This window comes from Calonectris borealis, chromosome 3, assembly GCF_964195595.1.
Source record: "Calonectris borealis chromosome 3, bCalBor7.hap1.2, whole genome shotgun sequence".
NCBI lineage: Eukaryota > Metazoa > Chordata > Aves > Procellariiformes > Procellariidae > Calonectris > Calonectris borealis.
Window position 1 is genome coordinate 51,787,178 of NC_134314.1, and position 20,996 is coordinate 51,808,173.

The 20,996-nt window shown below is 46.6% G+C and overlaps 1 protein-coding gene and 1 long non-coding RNA gene across 3 annotated transcripts in view; both read left to right on the top strand.

The window, feature by feature from the left end:
- The window catches only part of LOC142080357 (uncharacterized), a 34,964-nt gene extending 21,665 nt beyond the window's left edge, over positions 1-13,299 (top strand). The window contains exons 2-3 of the long non-coding RNA XR_012672971.1: positions 1-13,100; positions 13,223-13,299. The exon at positions 1-13,100 is cut by the window's left edge and continues 15,570 nt beyond it. This is a non-coding gene — a long non-coding RNA (uncharacterized LOC142080357). The remainder of the gene's footprint in view (positions 13,101-13,222) is intronic.
- The window catches only part of FOXO3 (forkhead box O3), a 97,672-nt gene that overhangs the window by 60,468 nt on the left and 16,208 nt on the right, over positions 1-20,996 (top strand). Inside the window, exons 1-2 of one of the 2 annotated variants that reach the window (XM_075145631.1) lie at positions 14,766-14,864; positions 19,068-20,502. In XM_075145631.1, the coding sequence (XP_075001732.1) occupies positions 14,781-14,864; positions 19,068-20,468 (1,485 nt within the window). In that variant the 5' untranslated portion in view covers positions 14,766-14,780 and the 3' untranslated portion in view covers positions 20,469-20,502. Of the gene's footprint in view, positions 1-14,765; positions 14,865-19,067; positions 20,503-20,996 lie in introns of those variants that run through there. The other variant, XM_075145629.1, reaches the window with a different exon arrangement.

A 20,996-nucleotide genomic window follows, 5' to 3' on the forward strand; every position in this document is an offset into this window, starting at 1 on the left:
AATGAAGGATTAAATAGTTTACTCTCTGAGGCTAAAATTACAGGTATTAAGTGCTTTGTCTGTTTTATTGGTAGAGAAACATTTATTGTTTGTTACAAGTCGTTTACTTGACAAGGGCAAGAACAAAGTCTGTAGCCCTTTTCTGTTGGTTCGGATGAATTATTGCATGTGTCACTAGTACTAGTTCCTCTTCCCACACCTCCCTGCCTGCCTGCCTTCCCCCTCGTTTGAGGCATGAGTGTTGTGCCTCCGGTCACTTTGACAGAAGCACCATGGTCTTGAGACAAATTTCCCCTTTTTCATATGCTATTATTATAATTTGGTTTATTTCTCTGGGCATGCAAAGATGAGAACAGCTTGCACAGAGCTTGCAATCTTCGTGATGGAAAGGGAGAAGCCAAAGGAAAAAATTACTTCGGGGAGAGAGAAGAGGAGATCGTCACAGTGTAACTTCAGGTGCTTCTGTGCTGCACGTGAGCGGTGGGGCAGTTTTAGTCTCGGGTGCTCTGAAACAAGCCTCAGGTCTCAGGATGCCTCAGGAGCCTCAACTCCCAGCTTGGACATCCAAGATGCCTAAAGGTGGGCAGGGTGGCTCGTCCCGCTCTTCCTCGCCCTCTGTCCCCAGTGTGGTGCACATCTCCTGCCAGGGATGGAGAGGGTGTACGCCCCAGTATTGGGATGTTTACTGTAGGGCTGAGTGGGGTTGGTTTAATATGAAAGTAGTTTTAAAAACAACCAGGCAGGCAAGACAGTGGCTGCTGGTAAAATGAATCTGGGAAGATGCCTCAGGGGGGATTAAGATACACTGCCGAAGCTATTAACTGGGAAGATCCTACCTCCTCAGCTCCAGTTTGTTTTGCCAATGTTAAGAAGGAAGAGATCAAAGGAACTATAAACAGTTAAAAAAACTTCTCCAGGCAGAAAGGAGGCAGTTGTTTGGGAGCTGCTATCTAGGAGCAGACACCTGCCTGCGAGTTTGCAGGAATCTGGGCTTCTCAGCAGCTCCCGAAACATGTGGTGGTGCAGGACCGAGCTGGGAGAGACACATGTCCTCTTTTGCATCGGTTTTAGAAAACATTATGCTGCCTACCTTCTGTTAGTAGTAAACCGTATTTTGATTTGAGAAAGCTGTTTCGTGGGGCTGCTGGTGCCGGTGCCGACGGGGATCCCCGGGTGCCGCCCCACAGAGGTGCTGTCTCTGAGCCCCGGAGTGTGCTTTTGGAGCGGGAGGAGGGATGCAGCCGTGCCAGAGAGCGCGTCTGTCACTGCTTACCGCTCTGTTGTGCACTGCACACCCCGGGGGAAGCAGTAAATCCTTGCTGGCCCGCTGGGGAACGGGGCTCAGGGAGGTAAGGTTAGGCACCTCCCAGCCCTCCAGCAGCAGTACCGCATCCTTTGCGGGAGGCAGTTATGGCCACGGGTATCGGCACAGCCTTCAGCTCAAGGCACATAGCTCCAGGAAGCCTGAGCTTTTTGAGCAGCCTCCTTTTCAGTCTGTCCTGCCTTTTCTGAGGGTTTTAAAAATCTACTTTTCCAGTAAACAAAAGTCTCAGTCTTTCCCCTTGCACTTTCTCGCCTATCCCACTCCAGAAAAAGGATTTGCTTGGCCTCGCTGGCAGACAGCCTCTCATAAATCTCCACGGGCCGGATGGTTTGTAATTTATTGCCCACCTACCCACCAAATGTTTTCGAATTACTATGTTACATGCTGGCCTGCCTTTTACTGTCCATTTTCCCCTTCTTTCCCTTCTAGCAAAGTATTTATCTGATGACTTGCACACACGTAAAAATCCTCAATTTAGATGCATTAGTTTCAAAGAGGTCCATCTCCTCTGCTTTGGATATGGTTTGTCCCTCTTGACTTTGACTTCTCTGTAATAGGAACCTGTGTCGCGGAGGAATCTGTGGCTATTGGGTTGCCTCCTGCATCTGCTAGAGGCGTTACGTGAAGCAACAGCCTCTGAATTTAGGAGGCTTAAACCGTGTCCTTTCCTGGATCTCTCCTGCCACATGTCATTTCTTCTATGTGAAGTTGTTTATTTGGCTAGATGATTGCAGTCTCTGGCTTTTGCTATCTCTGCAGACGCATATGGTCCTGCTGATAGAGAGTCCTGTGTGTCTGCCTCAAAGTTGCGGGTGACAGTGGCATGTGCAGAAAGAAATGGGTGGAGTTGGCCGCGCTGTACGGCGTGCAAGGCTCTGCAAAATCCCTATCTGTGGGAATTGCTAGTCAGCTCTTATCGGTCACGTCCCAACGCAGTGAGTTGTAGAAATCAAATTAGCAGACAAGTCAATTGCTTACGTCAGTCAGAAGTTTTGCACTGGGGATGATGTGATAGTCCAGGGCCCCTCGCTGGATAGCGTTCCTGGGTTTGATTACAAGGGCTTTAACAAAATGAAAACCTGACAGTGCAGTTTTTTGTTTCTGTCTTGCTTTTTTTTTTCCTTCTTTCTTGCTCAAAACATTTTTTCTCACTGTCATTTGGGCAAGCAGAGCAGAGAATCTGTCCTTTCTGTAAAAGTGGAGAAAGCTTTGCCCTGTTATTTTATAAAACAAGTTGCGACATACCACACAGTTCCTCACATCACTCAGTAGTTCATTAGTCTGTCACTGCACAAGCATATTAAATGACAAGCTAAAAAACACAAGACATACAACAGTCCATTAAAATTCGTAAAGGATATCAAATATTCAAAGTAAGGGATGTAAAAAGAAGCTGTTTGCTGTAAATACTAATACCTGTAGTTGCACAAACATAATGAAGAAGTGCTGTGCACCGCCAAGCAGCGGACCGCTGCTGACGAACCCGCGGCTGCCCGGGAATCCCTGCAGTTATTTATCTCCAGAGAGCTGCTACCGCTTCAGCAAAAGGTCTCCTTCAAAACCTCCAGCCTGTCATGTGAACCTCTTCTCCTAAACAAACACCGTGGCTAACTTTAAATCGGAGGCAAGATCAATTACTTTCAAGCTCTCGGTGGCACTGAGTAACAAGACATGACGTTACTAATTTCTCGTGTCCGGGACAAAAGCAATGGACCTCTTGCCTAACGTTTTGGAGGACTTTTATTTTTTTTCCCTGTACTGCTTTCCCTGGAGTATTTATATCATATGTCATGATATCCTCTAGTAATTCTTAACTTTCTTTGTAACTGCAAATGCTTGTATTAGCAAAGTGGAATTAAACTTCCCAAGTACAGGCAGGAGGCAAACTTCAAGGTTTTAAGGGGACGCCTTCTGAATAAAAGCTTCAGAGCTCCCATCAGTTCTTTCAATAGCAAATCCAAAATTCAGTTTCAGCCTCATCCCACCTTTTGGAAGAATATCTAGCCTTAAATGCAAAAACTTAAAGCAATGGAGAATCCACCCCACTTTTAAGTGTGTTTTTCAGAAGGTTAATTACCTTCACTGCTAATATGTACATGTTATTTCTGCTGTGGTTTCAGTTTCCAAATACTTGGGCCTTGTTAAGGCTTTGTCTGCTGGTAATACAATCCCCAGCCTCCTCTACTGAAATCTGTAATAAATTAGTTTTCGAGGCTTTCGTCTGTAGCGATTCTAAAAATAATTTCTTATTGGAATCCAATTGAATCCAAGGGAAGCGAGGTGATAATCAAATGATGTCACCCTCACGTCTTGCGCTGCATCTCACCGCCTGCCAAAACTAGCAACTGTTGCTATGTACCCAGGGGAAGGTGATACTCCCAGCCTTTTCTTGGTGCTGGAAAGCACTCCTTTCCAGTGCTTGTCAGGCCCCTGAGAGCTGCTGACGTCTGTCCCAGGCTTTTCGTTTTACCCTTACTTGTTGGGATAGCTGTGGAGGAACATGGATCGTGTCCTGCAGGATGCTTTGAATTTTTTCCTGTTCCTGAAGATGACCATTTATCAAAACCACTGCCAGTCTGGAGGACTGATGTGATTTAGCCCATGAAGTGCCTGTATTGCAGTGCTTGGGCTCTGGGGTGGAGACCTCGCTGCAGCGTGTGTGGCGATGCCCGAAAATCCGTGCATCAGGACAACGGCATGACACCATGACCTTTCCCAGCCAGTTTATTTCCTTTTCTCAATAGCATCCCTGCAAAGTTGGCTGATGGTGGGTCTCCCCCCAGCTTTTCTTGGGGTACTTCCAAAACATCAAAACCCCTCCCACAAAACAGCAGGGCTTGTCGTTTGACACGTAGGGCTTCAGAAGTTCTTCAATAGTGAACCCAATCCTGTTGTCAGCAGTAGGTAAGTGATGCAGCAGGTTGCTTATCTCTCCAGTAAGAGCCAGCATGAACTGGGGGATTCAATACCTGGCAGACAACGTTCAGCACATCACAGGGACAGATTGTCAACAAGACTAGAGTTGCGAATTATTTTTCTTTTCCCATGCTCTCCTAGCAAAACATGCTGTTGGGGTGTCCCAGGTCTGCTGTTGATAAGACTTCTTATTGACAGTGACCTATGAAAGGGTAGATGCCCCTCCTGACGAGCATGTGACGACTATTAATACTCGCAGGAGTTAGGCTCTGGCACGGTTACCTCCTTCCTGCCAGCGCCGCTCCTCTGCGAGGTTTCCAAACTCTGCCGGGTTTCCAGCGACCTCTCCAACACCCCTCAGCGTCACCCTGACCCCTCTCGCTCTGTGCCTGGGACCGAGGAGACAGGCCTGGCCTTACTCCCCCTGCACTGGCCGGGTTGTTTGCCTGGAGTCGCCGAAGGTTGTGCCCTCCTCTGGCTCTGCCAGCTGGCCCCTTCCCCGGCCGGAGGGGAGCTGCAGGTGCGGGGCTCTCCCCTGCCCGCCTGTGTCCCCAAATGACTTCCACCCACCCGGGACTCAGGGCGGAAACCTGGGAGCGAAACAAGTGAAACGTTCATAAGGCCCCAGTTAGCGCCAGCACGTCTTGGCAGCCGTTCCCTGCCCTGTCTGCATTTGAAAGGGATTGCTTACAGTTTTCATTTTGCTATCTACACCTGCAAGCTCCAACTTTGTGGTTTTTGGGCAGCGTAAGGGTGCTGGATCACAGGCAGCCTGAGATACGATCCTGGTTTTGTACAGGACCTCATTTTTTATTTTGAACGTGCATGGTTGCAAATAGCATCGTACCCGGTTCCAGCAATGTCCTAACTTTGGGGAGGGAGCGGGGGACGAAGAAGGGGCACGGCAGAAGAAAGCGCTCTGTGTTTCCTGGCCGGTGTACCAGAGTGATGGGATGGGGCTGAAGCACCGAGGCATTTTATGGCGTTATAATTCCCAGGGACTCTGTTCCAAGCATGTACACTGTCCCAATATATAGCACCAATCCAGAGCTAATTAACATGTAAGTGCCCGTAAATGGTGAGGGAAAGATTTTTAAAGTTATTAAAGTTATTTTGCCTTTCACCAAGTGAAAAAACCAAAGGTGGAAAAAAGGAGAGGAGGAAAAAACTGGCAGAGTACCAAACTGTGACTTGTTCAAAGTAGCTTGTGAAAGTATCTTGAGGTCGTCTTTCCTGAAAGCCTTTGAAATTCAAAGACTATGGACTCTTGCCTCTTGGCTCACAGACCCGTTCCTTCTCCTGGCAGATTCTGCCTAACAGTTGCCCTTTTTTTCCTCTTCTAAATACCCCTGAATCACAGAGCTTGCTCGTTCTGCTTTTCTTCATTCAGGTCTAAAGCCTTAAGGACTGTGTCGAAGTAGCGAAGAGGACAGCATGTACTGGATGCTAGAGCCAAGGGAGAGGGGGTGGGCAGGGGGAAGAGATGACCCTGTCTTAAGACTTCGGTCCTAATCTTTTCTCCCGCGAAGAGTCCTGCAGAGGTCAGCCAGATTTCTTGCACGAATGGCGATTACTTGCTATTCAGCATCATGCTCAGATTATGCTTAAAGTAATCATAATAACATGGCCAGTGTTTGTGATAAGGCATGGATGGGGCGCTTTACGCCAATTGAAGGGAGAGGCTGCTGAAGACGTGCGTGGGATTAATTAAATAGAAATTTTGCTTGTTTGGCCAGCAGGGCCGAGTTAGGCCAAACTCTGGAACTCAGAGAAAGCGGCTTCCTAAAAAGCACATATAAATGCAATACCACCAGTGTCCAACATGCATCATCCTGGCATCGGCCCCGAGGAGGAAGGCTAGCCCAAGCGCACGTGATCTTTCCAGGAATTGTCTGCCCAGGTGGCCCAGTTCCCTGCGTGCCGGTATCGGGTGCGCTCCCATGTACGGCACTGCTATCAAACGGGGAGGCAGCGCTTCGAACCGCCCCGTACTCATGCTGCAGTTGTGATTACATTGTTGGCTCTTGCAGCGGGAACCATTTGTTGGGGCCTGGAGCTGCAGAGCAGCTCGCCCGGTGCAGCCCCGAGCCAGGGCCCGTTGCTCACAAGTGTGGCGCTGGAGCAGCAGGAGGGAGGTGAAAATGAGCAAAAATTTCACCCTGTTGTGCCATAATGCCTTATGAGTACATTTAGGGTCTCCTAGTACGGAAGACCTGTCAGGTAGTTGCAGTTGGTTTCCTGGAAAATCAGCTTCAGTCCTTACTGTTCTGCTAGGCAGATATTTTCTGGTATATGCTTATATTATATTTCACTAAAATGCAACTTATGAACGACATGGAGGCCAAAGTGCCCGACACTTCTGCAGCGTTGGAAAAGAGGTGCTCCTCTACGCATATAGCTTTAAGGTTTCTCGCCATCCTGACTTTAATTGCTTTTGACACACTCATTTAAGGGCGGTGGGGCAGGGGGGATGACTCTTCAGCCCGAGCCAAGCAAGAGGAACCCAAGTGCTGCCTGCTCCTGCCCGTGCAGGCAACGTGCCACGGGGGCAACAGCTGACAAAGATGGCAGCTGCTGCAGACGCAGGGCAAGACAAGTACCCGTCTGCTCCCTCCCGCTCTCTTCCCCCTCTGTTGACAGTATTGCTGTTTGTCCTGGCGAAACCTTATGTGGCTATCGCGACCCGTCTCCCCGAAGGCCCGGAGTATGGTGAAAAGGCTGGGCTGACTCCAGCCTCTCCCTCCTTATTTATGTGTCACAGGAGGAAAAAACCTAGACGGCGATAGGTTGTCCAGGGTCATCCTGTTGTAGTTATGATGATGGCAACAATTCATAGCTGAAGCATTTGATTTGTTAACCTTATAAAAAGATGCCATTAAATACTGTATTTAGTTTCTCAGGGGAAGTAGCCTAGTTTCTTTCTCATTTTCCTTTTCTCATCCCTGTTTTAACATTAGTGACTCAGCTGTCACTCTGCTTCAGAAGGGCCGCTGGGGTTATAGCTGTGATTGGATGCCAGCAAGAACCCATTTCTGCTGAAAATAAGTAATATGGTGCATTTTCACCTTAAAGAGGGCCTGAGACAAAACTACTAGAAGGTTTTCATTAACTTTTGCAAGCTTTTGAAACTTGCCTGTGAACGAAATTGGAAATTTCCGTGTGTCTTCTCTTGTTTATCCTTGTCAACAAGGCAAAGTCTGGCAAAGACTGGTGCATATCTAACCCTACACATTGAGGGTATTCCTGTTCAAGTCTACAAAGCAGCTCATAGGGTATGCATTTAGATACACGCAAAAGCCTTTGTAGGTGAGAGTCTCACTTTGCAACAGGGCACATGGTAGATCCTATGAACAAAATGAGTTTCCACCAGCTCTGAAAAAAGTCTGACTAGAGACAAATGAGGACTCTTCCATCTCCGTAATTTTTTCATTCCCCACTTTGCTAATCCTAACAAAAAAGTAGTCTGGTTCATTTCTGGTTTTTTAGCTATCCCATCTCCTCTAATCTTTAATCACAGGAAAAAATTAAAAAAAAAAAAAAAGAAGAAAAAAAAAGCATAAAGCTAGTTTGCGTTAGCCCATTTTATATTCTGCATATCAGCTCATATTATAAAAGTATTAGCAGACTTGTCATAATGTATAGTCATCCACATCCCTCCGGGTGCGTAGTAGTGGGTCCCCTCCCTTTCCCAGAAGGAGGGTAAATATCCCCATGAGCATTTGCCAATGCTCCTTTCTTTGTGTCCTCCTCTGTTTAACTGCAACTTGAAGGTGCTTGTTTCTTGTGTGCCTTTGTTATGAAAATGATACCTGGCATGCTCAGGAAACCTGGCGTTCTCAAGCTATGAATACTGTGAACAGTGTCATAAAAAAAAGATGATGTACAAAGGCACCATCATTCTTAGCATCGTCCTTTAAAATTTGCCCTGTTTCTTGAACATGTGGGTGTTGAAAAAGGACTTATTTCAAGCAGTGTAGTTCCACTAACACGACTCACCGTTCTCCCCCTAAGAGCAGGACGTGACATGTGTCCACCAGCCCACCTGGGGTCTGGGACCAGTTTTTCTGAGAAGCAGAAATTCATCTGCCTGTCCGGCACTGTAAGAGAGCACCTATCTGCAGGGATTGTGGGGCCATCTCAGAGTACATACAGCTACTGCAACCCCAAGATACATAGATTTTGATTCAGCAAGTCAATACTTAAAATTTTCCGGAGCAGGAGATGGTGTCTGTGAAGTAACACCATATCAGGGTACTGAGAGGTTGCCTCGATGCTTGTCCTGGAGGGCAGGTAACACAAAGCTGGTTTGTGCTGGTTGAGGAGCAAATGAAACCAAACAGAGCCACTCGATTTTATATTCTGTAGCATCTTTATTGAATTAAGGCTTCTTTGTCTGCCTGTTGAGGCTGTAAACTTCCAGATGCAAGTGTCTTCTACTTGTGCAGTGCTTCCCACAATGGGAGCTCAACTAGACTGCAATTTACAGGGTTGGTAATTCTTGTCCTAGTACACGGTGATGACCTTGGCTGTTGGCAAGGTCCTGAAACCCACTGCCCTTGTGGCTCCGCAGCTGCCTCTGAAAAGTGTCCTAGTCTATGTACTGAGCGATACAACTGCAAAGACCCCACCGTGTCCCCAGTGTTGGCTTCAGGAGGGATTACTCATGTGTACAGGTTCAAACCGGGAACATAAAAGGGCTCCACTCATGGTTCTGCTATTCGGGCTCCGGTGTCAGGGTGGGACGTTAACAAAGCATCGGGAAGTGCCGAAGCATTTTGACACAGCCTAGCTTTAGGCTCAACATTTAGCACTTGGTGATTGTGATTGTATCAATGACAGTAATCTTAGTTTCTTGGATTATGTAAATAGCTTAAAAAAAAAAAGAAAAAAAGATGACTTTCATACCTGTGCATTTACATGGGTTGTGAAGTTTCTGGGATGGTGCTGCTGCTGTTACATGTGAAACAGGAATGTCCTGCTTGCTGTAGCAAAGGGCTGATTCATTGGCAGCGTAATAGGTGTCATCTTCCCTTTTGTCAGCTCCTCGGGTATATTTTACCCCTGCAGTGAACAGAAAATCAATTTTAAAAAATCCGGTAAAACCAGTAACGTGCAAGTCATCTGAGTGAGGTGAGGTTCGATGAAAACGAAAACAGTTTGTAAATGGAGTTAGGTGAGGCTGCGATTAATCAGGAGGGGTAGAAGGGGAGTTTGGTGAGTCCCAGCAGGGGCGAGCTCTCTGAAGCCGCCGTGCCCTGGGAGGTGCTGGGAGCAGCCCCAGTCCCAAAGCCTTCCTGTGCGAAGGGTGAGATCCACCTCCACTAGCGGAGAGGGTCAGGCGCTTGCAGAGGAAAACGGGAAGACAGGCTGGTAGGCTCATTTGCTGGAGGCGAACGTTTCTCCCCACCGACTGCCAAGGGGGGCCGGCGTTGCTAGCTCGGATGTCAAAGTCTGACCTGGAGATGCCCGGGCTGGGTAAGGGGAGTTAAATTTTAAGGCTGTAAAAAAGCTTTTCTCCATGGGGGGGGGGGGGGGGAAATCAAATGCTGTCAGCTTGGAGATTGTGGACAGGGCATCACAGCCTGGAAACTAAAGCCACGTGCCTCGGCGGTGAGTTTGTGGGCAGGGCTGGTTTTGGGGCTGGGTGTCCCGATGTAATACGCAAATATATAGGAACATATTTTGGCACGGCATGAGCTTGGTTCGTGTATACAGAAAGCAAGTATCTACGATTTTTCAAATATGTTCCCAAATGCAGTGTTTAAAATATGTTCCTCTACGCAGAGGGAAAATGTAGGAAACGGTAAGAAACGGAGAGGGAAAAGGCTAGGGAGGACCCATGCCTTAGTCTCAGGACGAAAGCAGAACGCGCATCAGAATACATCAAAAGGAAAACTGATCACTTTGTACTTTCAAAAGGCATTAATATTTTACAGCTACCATTACGTTTTGAAGAGCGCGCAGGTATTTATTGGTAGTGCCATAGCTACCCAGTCCCGAGTCGTGAAGGAGGAGATACCTGTTTTTCAAGTTGTTCTGTTCGCTCATCCCTCGTCTCCTAATTCACACCCTGTACCCACCGGCACTGCAGTAACTCGGTGAATACCCGGAGTCGCAGTTGTGCGTTCCCACCCCGGCTGCCCTTCCCGTGAGGCTCCCAAGATTTTTTTGGCCCTAAGAGCCAGCGGGTCAGACCCACTGAGAGTCACGCTTAGGTGCGTCCCTGGCTTCCCGCGGTGCTCGGGGCCGTGGAGCAGGACCGTTCCCTTTGCGACGTCAGCTGCCGACTGAAGCGCATCATATTTTAGAATGCACTTTTTTTTTTTTTTAATCAGATAATATCTTCTGGTTCAATAATAAACTAATTATGTGCTTAAAATAGCACAGAAGAGGGGTCCTGTTTCAGATTAGTCTACATAGCAGAAATGCCGGGGGCTGTTTTGGAGGTTGCTTGAAGGCTTTCTCGCGAGAAGGTCTCAGGTGCCTGTGCCGGCTTTTGAAGGGCTTGCTCAGGCCTGATCAAACTCGGTCAGGCAACAGCGTATCAGATCTGTTCCTCCCATCAGTCACATGTCAGCCGTAACTGTCACCAGATTTGCAATTTAATGTGTGCAGCTCAACACTTCCAGTTAATCCAGCCCGGGTATTTAACGATCTATCGTTTCAGAGCTAGCACTTTACGGAGCCGCGTGCGAGGCAGCCTTGCACTTCAGTAAGGCAGGAGCACTGGAAGGCTTCCTTCATGCACGCTGATTTTACTCTTTCCCTGCCATTGTGCAGTGGAAGATATTGCTAATTTAGTTGCATTTTACAGGCTTAGGAAGTGTTAAAAAAATCAACACGTGACCACACAAAAATTTAAAAAAATTAAGATTTATAATACGTGGTTCAGGAATGAGAGCCTTTTGTGATCTTCCATATTTTTAGTGAATTATTATAAGCAGTAGCATCATTCAAATTTATTTATAAAGGCAAGAAAGAACGCCCATACGTGTTTCTAAATAGTCGATGTATAGTAACGGCCATATGCTGGGATGAGCGAAAATAGAATTGAGCACTCTGGTTTCCACAATGCTGCGCGAGGGTTGTGCTGGGATCTTTGCATCCAAGAAACGAAACACAGAGGGAAATTTCTATTTTTTCTTCCAGTTCTTCTTTCTAGCAAAACAAACCCAAAGCCTTCAGGGTGAAAGTCTGCCTCGCAGTAAAATTGCATTGTTTTCATTGAGGTCTGACTGGGTGACCACTGAGGTTTGTGAGGACTCTTCCAGTAGCTTCAGCAGCTGGTGGATTGGGGCTGTGATGACAGTCGTAGCTATTTTTATGAGAGCTACTGTACGTATAATATTTGGGTTGATGAGTTGTGTGTGCCTGCACTTCTCTTGGGGCTCCGTGGCACGGAGGAGGAGAAATGCAGCGATTCCCTGCTGAAGGGGCTGCACAAATACAGCGTGGTGTTATTTCCATAGTTCCCACAGTGGAAACGCTTTAAATGCTGGGGCTTGCCAGTAAGAAAAAATGAGAAAACAAAAAAAAAGATGCTATCTGCTGGTGACACTGCTCCTGAACAGAAATTACAACTGTTCCGATCTGGCTCTGCAAAGACCCAACCACGTGTGTCCATTGCAGCCTTTGTGTATGCAACTCCTTGTGCTTAAGTTCAGTGAGTGGCCACATCTTCCATTCTCTCGCTGACTGCGTTCATGTCCCAGCCAAGCCTGCGCTTAGGTGCCTTGGGATTCTCACAAATTCAGCCCCTTCTAAGACCAATGCCTTCAAGTAAATTCCTACTCTTGATTAAGTTAAATCCTTCGATTGAAATTAATTGTGTTCTTGAATTTTGGGCGGCCGCGATACGAAGCGTGTGGAAGGGAGTGAAAAAGGCGGCTCTTGACCAGGTCCCTTTAGCAACCTCCCGATGACGGTGCCTGTCTCCCGATTACCAAATCCCATTTTCACATGGAATAGTGACGGCATAGCAGAGGCAAACAGTTTATTTTTTCGGGGCTTCCCGTAGCAAAAGGCACTGGGGTACGTGGCTCCTGACGCTGGGAGGAGTTGCTGGAGAACCCAACCTTGTTCTTGCTCTGCAGCTGCATTAGTTAAAATATCAGCATTTTCCTCGCTCTCTGCTTCACGTCTCCCAACACCCAGTGGAAAAAAATAAACGGCAACCGGCATGCTCTACTCACAGCAAAACAAATGTTATTTATTAGAGTCCTCCTGTGGTCAGAGGACGTCTGACTGTAAAATAACTGGAGATTTTTCTGCTAACTGGAAGCACGATGCTCTGAGACAATTTCCAGGCAGTGTATATTTTCAGCTAAGTTTTATTTACGTCAGTGTAGGGATCTGCAGTATCACTGTTTGCAAAGACTGAGGCAGCAGTTGTTTTAGCTAGAATTGATATTTTAGAAAAACTTTTGATTAAGTTGTGACTCGGTTCCCTTAGCTCCATGCGTTGAGATGCTTTTCTTTTCAAAAGGGAGGGCATAAACCTCCTTGGCGGGCACGCCGCTTGCCGCCTGCCCTTGTGGCAAGGAGCAGCTGGGGCGGGGGGGAGCGAGGCGCGCGTCGTCAGGGAGGGTTTGTTTTCCCTGCGCTAATCACCTTCTCCTGTCGTAATTTGGCACGGCGCGGCGCCCTGCGTGCAGGACGGAGGCAGATCCGCGTGCTGCTCTCCTATCTGAGCCAGCACATTTTGGAGGATAAATCTTCGCCGGACTTAATGTTCTCCCAAGGAGCTTTAATATCCCTCAAGGCTTTCTGGTCTTCTAGGGGTGGGGGATGATGGGCGGAGGCGCAGGCAGAGACCTAATTACAGCGGGGGGCCTCTTCTAGCTCTTCCCCTACCACCAAGGTCAGAAATACTCCTTTGCAGAGAGGATGAGGAGGGGAATCCACAGAGCCACCCTTCAGATGCTGAGCTGACTTTTTCCCCTTAAATCTGTGGGGTTTTTTTTTTTCTCCCTTTCCCTGCAGGAGGGCATGCTTGGGTGGCAGGGCTGAGCCTGTGTCATCCCGCTCACCCTTTCCAGGGCTGTGAGGACGGTGAACTTGCCAGCCGGGTGCGAAGGGCTGCTGGATGTCCCCTGCTGTCGCCGCCCGAACAGCTGGTGGGATTTGTGGGCGCTGCCTTAGGAACTTGCAGACGATACCAAACATCAAGCATCGAAAACGTTTGGGTGTCAGGAAAGATTTCTCTTTCTGTGTGTAATTTGCGTAATGCTTTTTTTTTTCTCTGCAACTTCCATAATTTAGGGAAAATATAACAATCTGGAATACGTAATACTTGGTTTTGGTGTATGGAAAAAGATGTATATCAATACAACATGGCTGGATAGATATTGTGGGAGGACTTTTCTTATGTTTTAGTTCTTGCTTTTTTGCATCTCCAGAGCACTCTCACTACTTTATTAAATTATATATATTTTTCTGGTTTGCACAAGTTCATGGGAAAGAGGAAGAAATTCTGAGACCTCTTTGGGCTGGGCATTTCTAGGTTCCTTGAGAAGAGCAGCACTGCAGCCTTACAGAGCGAGGCAGAAAATGACTGTATGGGACCAACGATTTGGTACTTCCTAAAGATCTCCTTGCCTCGACTTGCAAATCCCTTTCATCAGAAATTCCTACATACATGCACACAATTGGCAACTTTAATTATTTGTAATTTTGGAGTCACTGTATCTGTTCTCTTGTTTACTTGCAATTGAATCTCATTGGGGACTTTAAAGCAAACAGTTGAAGCAAATTTTGAGTTCCTTCATGAGAAGGCACAGACACTGGTCTGGAGGGATGGGCAAAAGGTGTTGATTATTCGCAACCTCCTGTTTCAGCGACAACCGAATGCAAAGAAAGTAGTTTGTTTCATTTTTTTGTTTAATTTTTGGTGGAGTCCCTCTGTAGGGGTGTGCATCCCAAAGGAGATTTGTGCTACAGCATTTTGAGTAAGGTGGCACAGGCTGGAAACTGAAATTCAAGTTTGCAAGCAGGGCCATGGAGAAGCTGGGCTCCCTCCAGTCAGCTGGGGGCTGATAAGCTGGACTTATTTTCATGGCTTCTTTTCAGTGGTATTAGATCTGATGCCTTTCCCTACTGTGTGGCTACCAGACAACTTCATATGGTGAAGTTAGAACATTAAATATGTTAATACAGTATAAAATAAACTATAATTCTCCCAAGTGAGCATTAGCAGCATTTATGGGTCTGCAGATAGCGTTTGTTTTTCTCCCGTCATGTCCTCGTATCCCAGTTGTTAAAATAAACAACTGCTTTTGATTTGTAGCCATAACTACAGTTTAGGAGCCTGTATCTGAAATAACGAATTAGCCACTCACTACAAAACACTGAAATAAAAACAGACCAGTGTGTAACTTGGACTCGGCAGCCACCAGCTGCACCTCATCTTGCTAATCTTTAGGCTTTTTTTTTTTTTTTTTTAAAGCTGGGGCTTTTAAGAGTTAAGTTACACAACTCTCTTTTTATTTTTAAAGTGAGTGGATTCCTTGTTGCGTTGTTGAGGATGATAAATTGATACCACATGTTGCTTCCAGACAAAAAAGACTCTGTACTGCAGTGGAAGCACTTGCAGCTGGTGTCTGAGTTAATGGACGGGCTCCACAAGGTAAACACGGGTTGGAAGAGGCTGAAACAGGCACAGGGAGGGGGAATTTTCTCCGTTTAAAGGCTCAAGCATTTGCTGCTGTTGCCTGACCGGGACGGAGTGTTGAAATCACGCACAGTCCAGCCTTTCTGGGAGACTCATTCAGTTGTTCCTATCAAATCAGGTATACAGCACTTTGGAAATGTATGAGTGTCCTCTCTGGGAGCTTACCCATTTGCAGGCTTATCAAAATATCAGGAGAGACACATGTAATTAGGACATGGTAGCCAATTTCTTTTTTTTTTTTTGCGAGTAAAATGTGGTGGTTCCCTCAAGGAGCATTAACTGAACAAAATGCGGTGCAGTGGATCGACATTTATAAAAGCTGAGAGTGTGGCCCCGAGTTTGGGGAAAGTGCTGTCACCCCACATGTTGCTGCCCTGGCTACTAGCAGGCACCCCGCTGCACCCCTTCTCCTGATGCCATCAGCCTAAGCCAAGGTAGGGTAGCAGCACTGCTTGCTTGTGGCACTCTACCACCCTCTGCTCACACCAAATCTGACCTGCCTCGTGCGTTCCTCTGCCCTGGGTCTTCCTCGTCTCCAGGGCTGGTCATTCTTCCCTGCAGGACCACTTCCCCAGGGGACCGGGACCGGGACTGGGCTGGGCTCAGTGCTATACGGGATGCTCTTGATCTTATCTGCAGGAACCTCAGTCTTACAGCTCTTAGCAGAGTGCACAGCGTTCTTCAAGTCTGGTATAAATAGTAACACTAATAAAGGGAGAAGCTCATCGTATTTCTTTTCTACTCTGCTCTTGTACAGTCAGTATGTTGTATCCATCGGTGGTATCTGAGCTCTTTCCAAGGTGTCTGCAGCCTGGCTAGCATCTGTCCCATCTACATATGGTCTCCAGGACGGATTGATGGAAGTTCCTTTATAGATCTTTTAAAGTTTCTCATTGCATTTTGGCATGGAAAAATGTGTTGTTTCCATCATCATGGCCTAATCTGTCTCCCACATAAGTCAAAGACAAATCCCCATTAATTTGATCAGCACCAGGTTCAAATGATAAACTATATTTTCTTTGCTTCCCCACCTCCTTTGTGGTTTGTTGCATGGTCATATATTAGTAATGCACATGGTTGTGAGCAAAGATTGTCCCACGATATTTTCCTATATTTTAAGCAGATGGGCACATTCTTTGACAGCTCAGAAACCAGGTAGAAAATACAGTTATTTCCATCCAGATTGCAGCCTGGTAGCACAGGGCAACAGCCTTTACTGATGTGAGTTGTCAATCCCGGTGACTTCTGTAGCAAAACTTGCATGTGAAAGGATAATAGGATCCAGCCCTAATTTGATTTGGCAGAGCATCCAGCACAAGGAGAAACCAAGAAACTCGGATACAGTTGCTGAAGAGGTTAGCGGGGGAGGTTACGTGAAAGAAGTGGGTTTTAAGGCGGTGTTTGAACAGAGGGTGGAGATGGGGTACACAGAACTAAATTGGCCCATAATTATGCTTAAGAAAACAATCTTCCTACAGAAGAAAAGTAAAGAAAAACAGAAGCTGGAGCATAAGTAGCATATTGCGTAATGTAAAGGAAAACAAACTGCTTGGATTTTTTATAACCACCAATTTTCAACTCAAAAGTATTATTACATTCTTTTATTATTTGTGTAATACCAACACTGAGCAAAAAGATATAATAAGAAGAAAATTACACATGTGCACACACATATCCACACATGCAGGAGCTCTCATCCTGAAAGGTGCCTCAGTCTCACAATTTTATCGTTTAGGATTTTTCATGGTTTTAGACCAGATAGTTTCATACTATGGCTACCACCAGCAGAAATAATCCATTTTATGAGAATACCGTAGGTTAGCTTCTGGCACTTTGGGTGAGTGTTTTTATATCTGAACCTATGTGGCACGCTGCGTATGCCACCTCGGGTGTTTCTTTTCTGTGTTTTCTAAGATTTTTTTCATTAGCAAGAGTCATGGTGCTGTGTATTCTTACACAGGGAACAGCATGGTTTCTATGGCTCTTGTAGCCTGGCTTGGTGTGGTGGTCTAGCTCTGGTTGTCCTCGTCCTGCTGGCTCTTTGCAAGGAGAGATCCCCATGCAGACGTTCTCACAAGTGGTTGTCCATGAAAGCCACAGGGGATGAATGTGAGAGCCACTTGCATTGATTCCAGTACAAGCTGGAATATCAAAAAACGTTATTTTTCAAAAAAACAGCAATTCTCCAGCCAGTTGGGAGAAACCTGAGGAAGAAAAGAGTGGTGCCTAGTTATTAGAAGTTAGAAACAGACCATTGCCAGACTCAAAATATAGTTAAAATGTCATCAGTTAAATAATAAAAAGCTCTTTCCGTCCTTAGACTGAAGAACTATTATGCTGCAACTCAATCCACCATATTTTGATGGCATGATAGTCCCTTAGAAATGGACAAATTTATGGCTGAGGCACTGACCCAAACTTCTCTTGAGCATGTCTGCGAAGTCCGGTCGGCTGTTTTGTGCAAATTGTTTAAAACATAACAGTTGCTATTTTGAACCGTGGTCCATATGATTTCTCTTTTCATTAAGTGATAATCACAACCGTGTCTGCTGTCTGCGTGCGAGAAGAACTTCAGGCGTGTTTTCCACTTCACAATCTGACAAAAACCACAACACTTTACGGGGGGAAAAAAGGAATTTTATACTGAAAAGAATTGTTTAAAAAAAGCTGGGCTGTATTTCTTTATACATCAGATGTGTCTCCAGTTCACTTATGTCAAACATCCATTTATCCTAAGGATGCAAATGTCGAGATGCTTGTGAATGATTTGTTGATTGATTCATTCTTTGCCCGTTTAAATCTGGAATTTCTTCAGCGCTTTGTAAGTGAAGGACACTTATCCTGGATGGTTTGATTATGCTATGATCCTGTTGACTTTGTGTTTTTAAAGCATGCTGGTAGAACAAATGTGATTTTATCCTCTTTAAAGATATACCTGGTAATTGCCAAAATTTAAGAAAAAAGCACTTGTGCAACTTTTTAAATTTGATCATCTTTAACCTGGAGGAATAGCACAACTGTTTTGTCAAAGGAATATGGGATAGCTCCAAAAATCTTCTGACTTGCACATGGGAAAAAAAAAAACCAAAACCTGGAAGCATTCTCACTGACGAATACTACTTGCTTGTCCTTTCTTTGAGCCATATTTTAAGCCCAAGATCATCAGGATGAGTGGAGTGGGATTTTCATCTCAGTTATTTTCGTTTAAATCTGGAGTCATTTCATTAAGGCTACCATGGGCTGGTTTTCTCTGCCGCTTTCTCATTCTGGGGTGATTAATATTGGTTTGAGCCAGTGTGGTTTTTGGACGGTAGATGTTGCTGATGAGTGCAAGTGGGTAATATGCAAGAGCAGAGTGTGCACGGGCTCCCCTGGAAGTACTGCATTTCGTAGCATCCTGTACAGGACAGGGTATCCAAATGTGTACAGCAACTTTATACAACTCTGTATCTAGCAGCTTACAGGGACAGGGATATCGTCGTGTACTGTGTCACATCATGTTTTGAAGACTGTGAGGATACTATAGCAAGGGGACAGCTGGCTGGCTGTGGTACGGGCGTAATTCTGATGCCTCTAATCAAGAAAGTACAGCTTAGTCATGCACAGAGTGCCCGTGGGAGAGGAGCAACAGCACTTGCAGTTTTCTGAAGAATTATTATAACAAATACACAACACGCATGCCCATGAAGAACTAAAAAGACATTTGCAGAGGCTGCGATGAGTGTGACTACCCCTCCAGATTTTTGCAGTGTCTTTGCAGTTTTTATTTCAAGGAACCAATGGCAAGATTGCTGATAGTATAGAGGTTTGTCCTGAGTCAAAAGTAAGGGAGAAATGTCTAGCTCCTTGCTAGCAGGAATGGAGCTGTGTCACACTCCTTTCCTTGGGATGCAGCTTTTGGGGGTGTAAAGACGGGCACCAGGAATGCACAGCTAGTGCAAGCACGGGGCTTGCTTGGCAGCAGCATGCTACCATGCTGCAGTCATGCTCCAGCCCTCTGGTATCCGCCACCCAAGAAACCCATGTTGCTGTCCAAGAGGGCCCAGTGCTTTTATTCATGTTGCTGTTTTCATGTAATGGTGGTTTTGTGATCGAGATTTGGGTAGCAAAAGAAGAGGGGTGCTGATCTTGACATTTTGTTTTATTCCTTTCCTGCAGAATTCGATCCGGCACAACTTGTCACTCCATAGCCGATTCGTCAGGGTGCAGAATGAAGGCACCGGGAAAAGCTCTTGGTGGATGATCAATCCAGACGGTGGAAAAGGCGGCAAGGCACCCCGGAGACGTGCTGTGTCGATGGACAACAGCAACAAGTACACGAAGAGCAGAGGGCGGGCGGCTAAGAAAAAGGCAGCCCTGCAGACTGCCCAGGAGACGAGCGAGGACAGCCCTTCTCAGCTCTCCAAGTGGCCAGGGAGTCCCACCTCCCGCAGCAGCGACGAGCTGGATGCATGGACAGATTTTCGCTCCCGTACAAATTCAAACGCCAGTACGATCAGTGGCCGCTTGTCACCGATTTTGGCGAGCACCGAACTAGATGATGTTCAAGATGACGACGCTCCACTTTCTCCCATGCTGTACAGTAGTCCATCGAGCTTGTCCCCGTCGGTAAACAAACCGTGTACTGTGGAGTTGCCTAGGTTGACTGATATGGCTGGGACAATGAATTTGAACGATGGACTGACAGATAACCTCATGGATGATCTCTTGGACAATATAACACTCCCTCCCTCCCAGCAGTCGCCCACAGGAGGGATAATGCAGAGAAGCTCCAGTTTTCCGTATGGTTCCAAAGGTTCGGGGCTGGGTTCCCCGTCAAGTAGTTTCAACAACGCTGTGTTCGGGCCATCGTCCCTGAATTCCCTCCGCCAGTCACCCATGCAGACCATTCAGGAGAACAAGCAGGCCACCTTCTCTTCCATTTCTCATTACAACAACCAGACACTGCAGGATCTCCTCGCCTCTGATGCACTTAGTCACAGCGATGTCATGATGACACAGTCTGACCCACTCATGTCACAAGCCAGCACAGCTGTGTCCGCCCAGAATTCCCGCAGGAATATAATGCTCCGCAACGACCCCATGATGTCGTTTGCCGCACAGTCCAGCCAGGGTGGTCTGGTCAATCAGAGCCTGCCTCATCACCAGCACCAGTCCCACAACTCCTCTCTTAGTGGCAGCCGTGCCTTGTCCAATTCCATCAGTAACATAGGCTTGAGTGACTCGAACAGCTTGGGATCCACCAAACATCAGCAGTCACCTGTCAATCAGTCTATGCAAACACTTTCTGACCCGCTCTCAGGCTCCTCTTTGTACTCCTCTAGCGTGAACCTCCCGGTCATGGGACATGAGAAATTCCCAAGTGACTTGGACCTGGATATTTTCAATGGGAGCCTGGAGTGTGACATGGAGTCCATTATCCGCAGTGAACTCATGGATGCAGATGGGCTGGATTTTAACTTTGATTCCCTCATCTCAGCTCAGAACGTTGTCAGTCTGAATGTGGGGAACTTCACTGGTGCTAAACAGGCTTCATCACAGAGTTGGGTACCAGGCTGAAGGATCTTTGAGAACAGGGAAAATGGGCAAACAGGTCAGTGCCCCGTAGATGTGGTAAAATACTTGGTTCCTTAGTTTTATTGGAGTTTGCACCGAACACTTAATAGTTAGTGCACACTAATAACATTAATTTGGCTTGTGATGGCTTGCTATGTGTTGGTATGCAGCAGGCGCAACCAAGAAACATTTGGAGGTGTGGAGGGAAACGAGGCTAAGCTATAAAAGCTGTTCGGCTGCAACACTGTCAGCACGCATCTGATGCTATGCGTCCTTCTTAATTTAGGCATGAGAAATGTTAATGACAAATCAGGCAAACCAAAGTGGAGTATTTGTGGGTTTTAGGAATCGCAGAGCTCCAACTTGTCTTCTTTGAAGTCACAACAGATGGATCCTTCTCTGCAGCCCATGTCGCACGTAGCCAAGCTGTGTTACATAGGGACGGGGCAAGGGGCTGTGCAGTCAGTGGAGCAATAGTACTGCAGGGGAGGAGAAAGAGCGTCTTTGCAGGATCAGTGCACGCACCAAGGA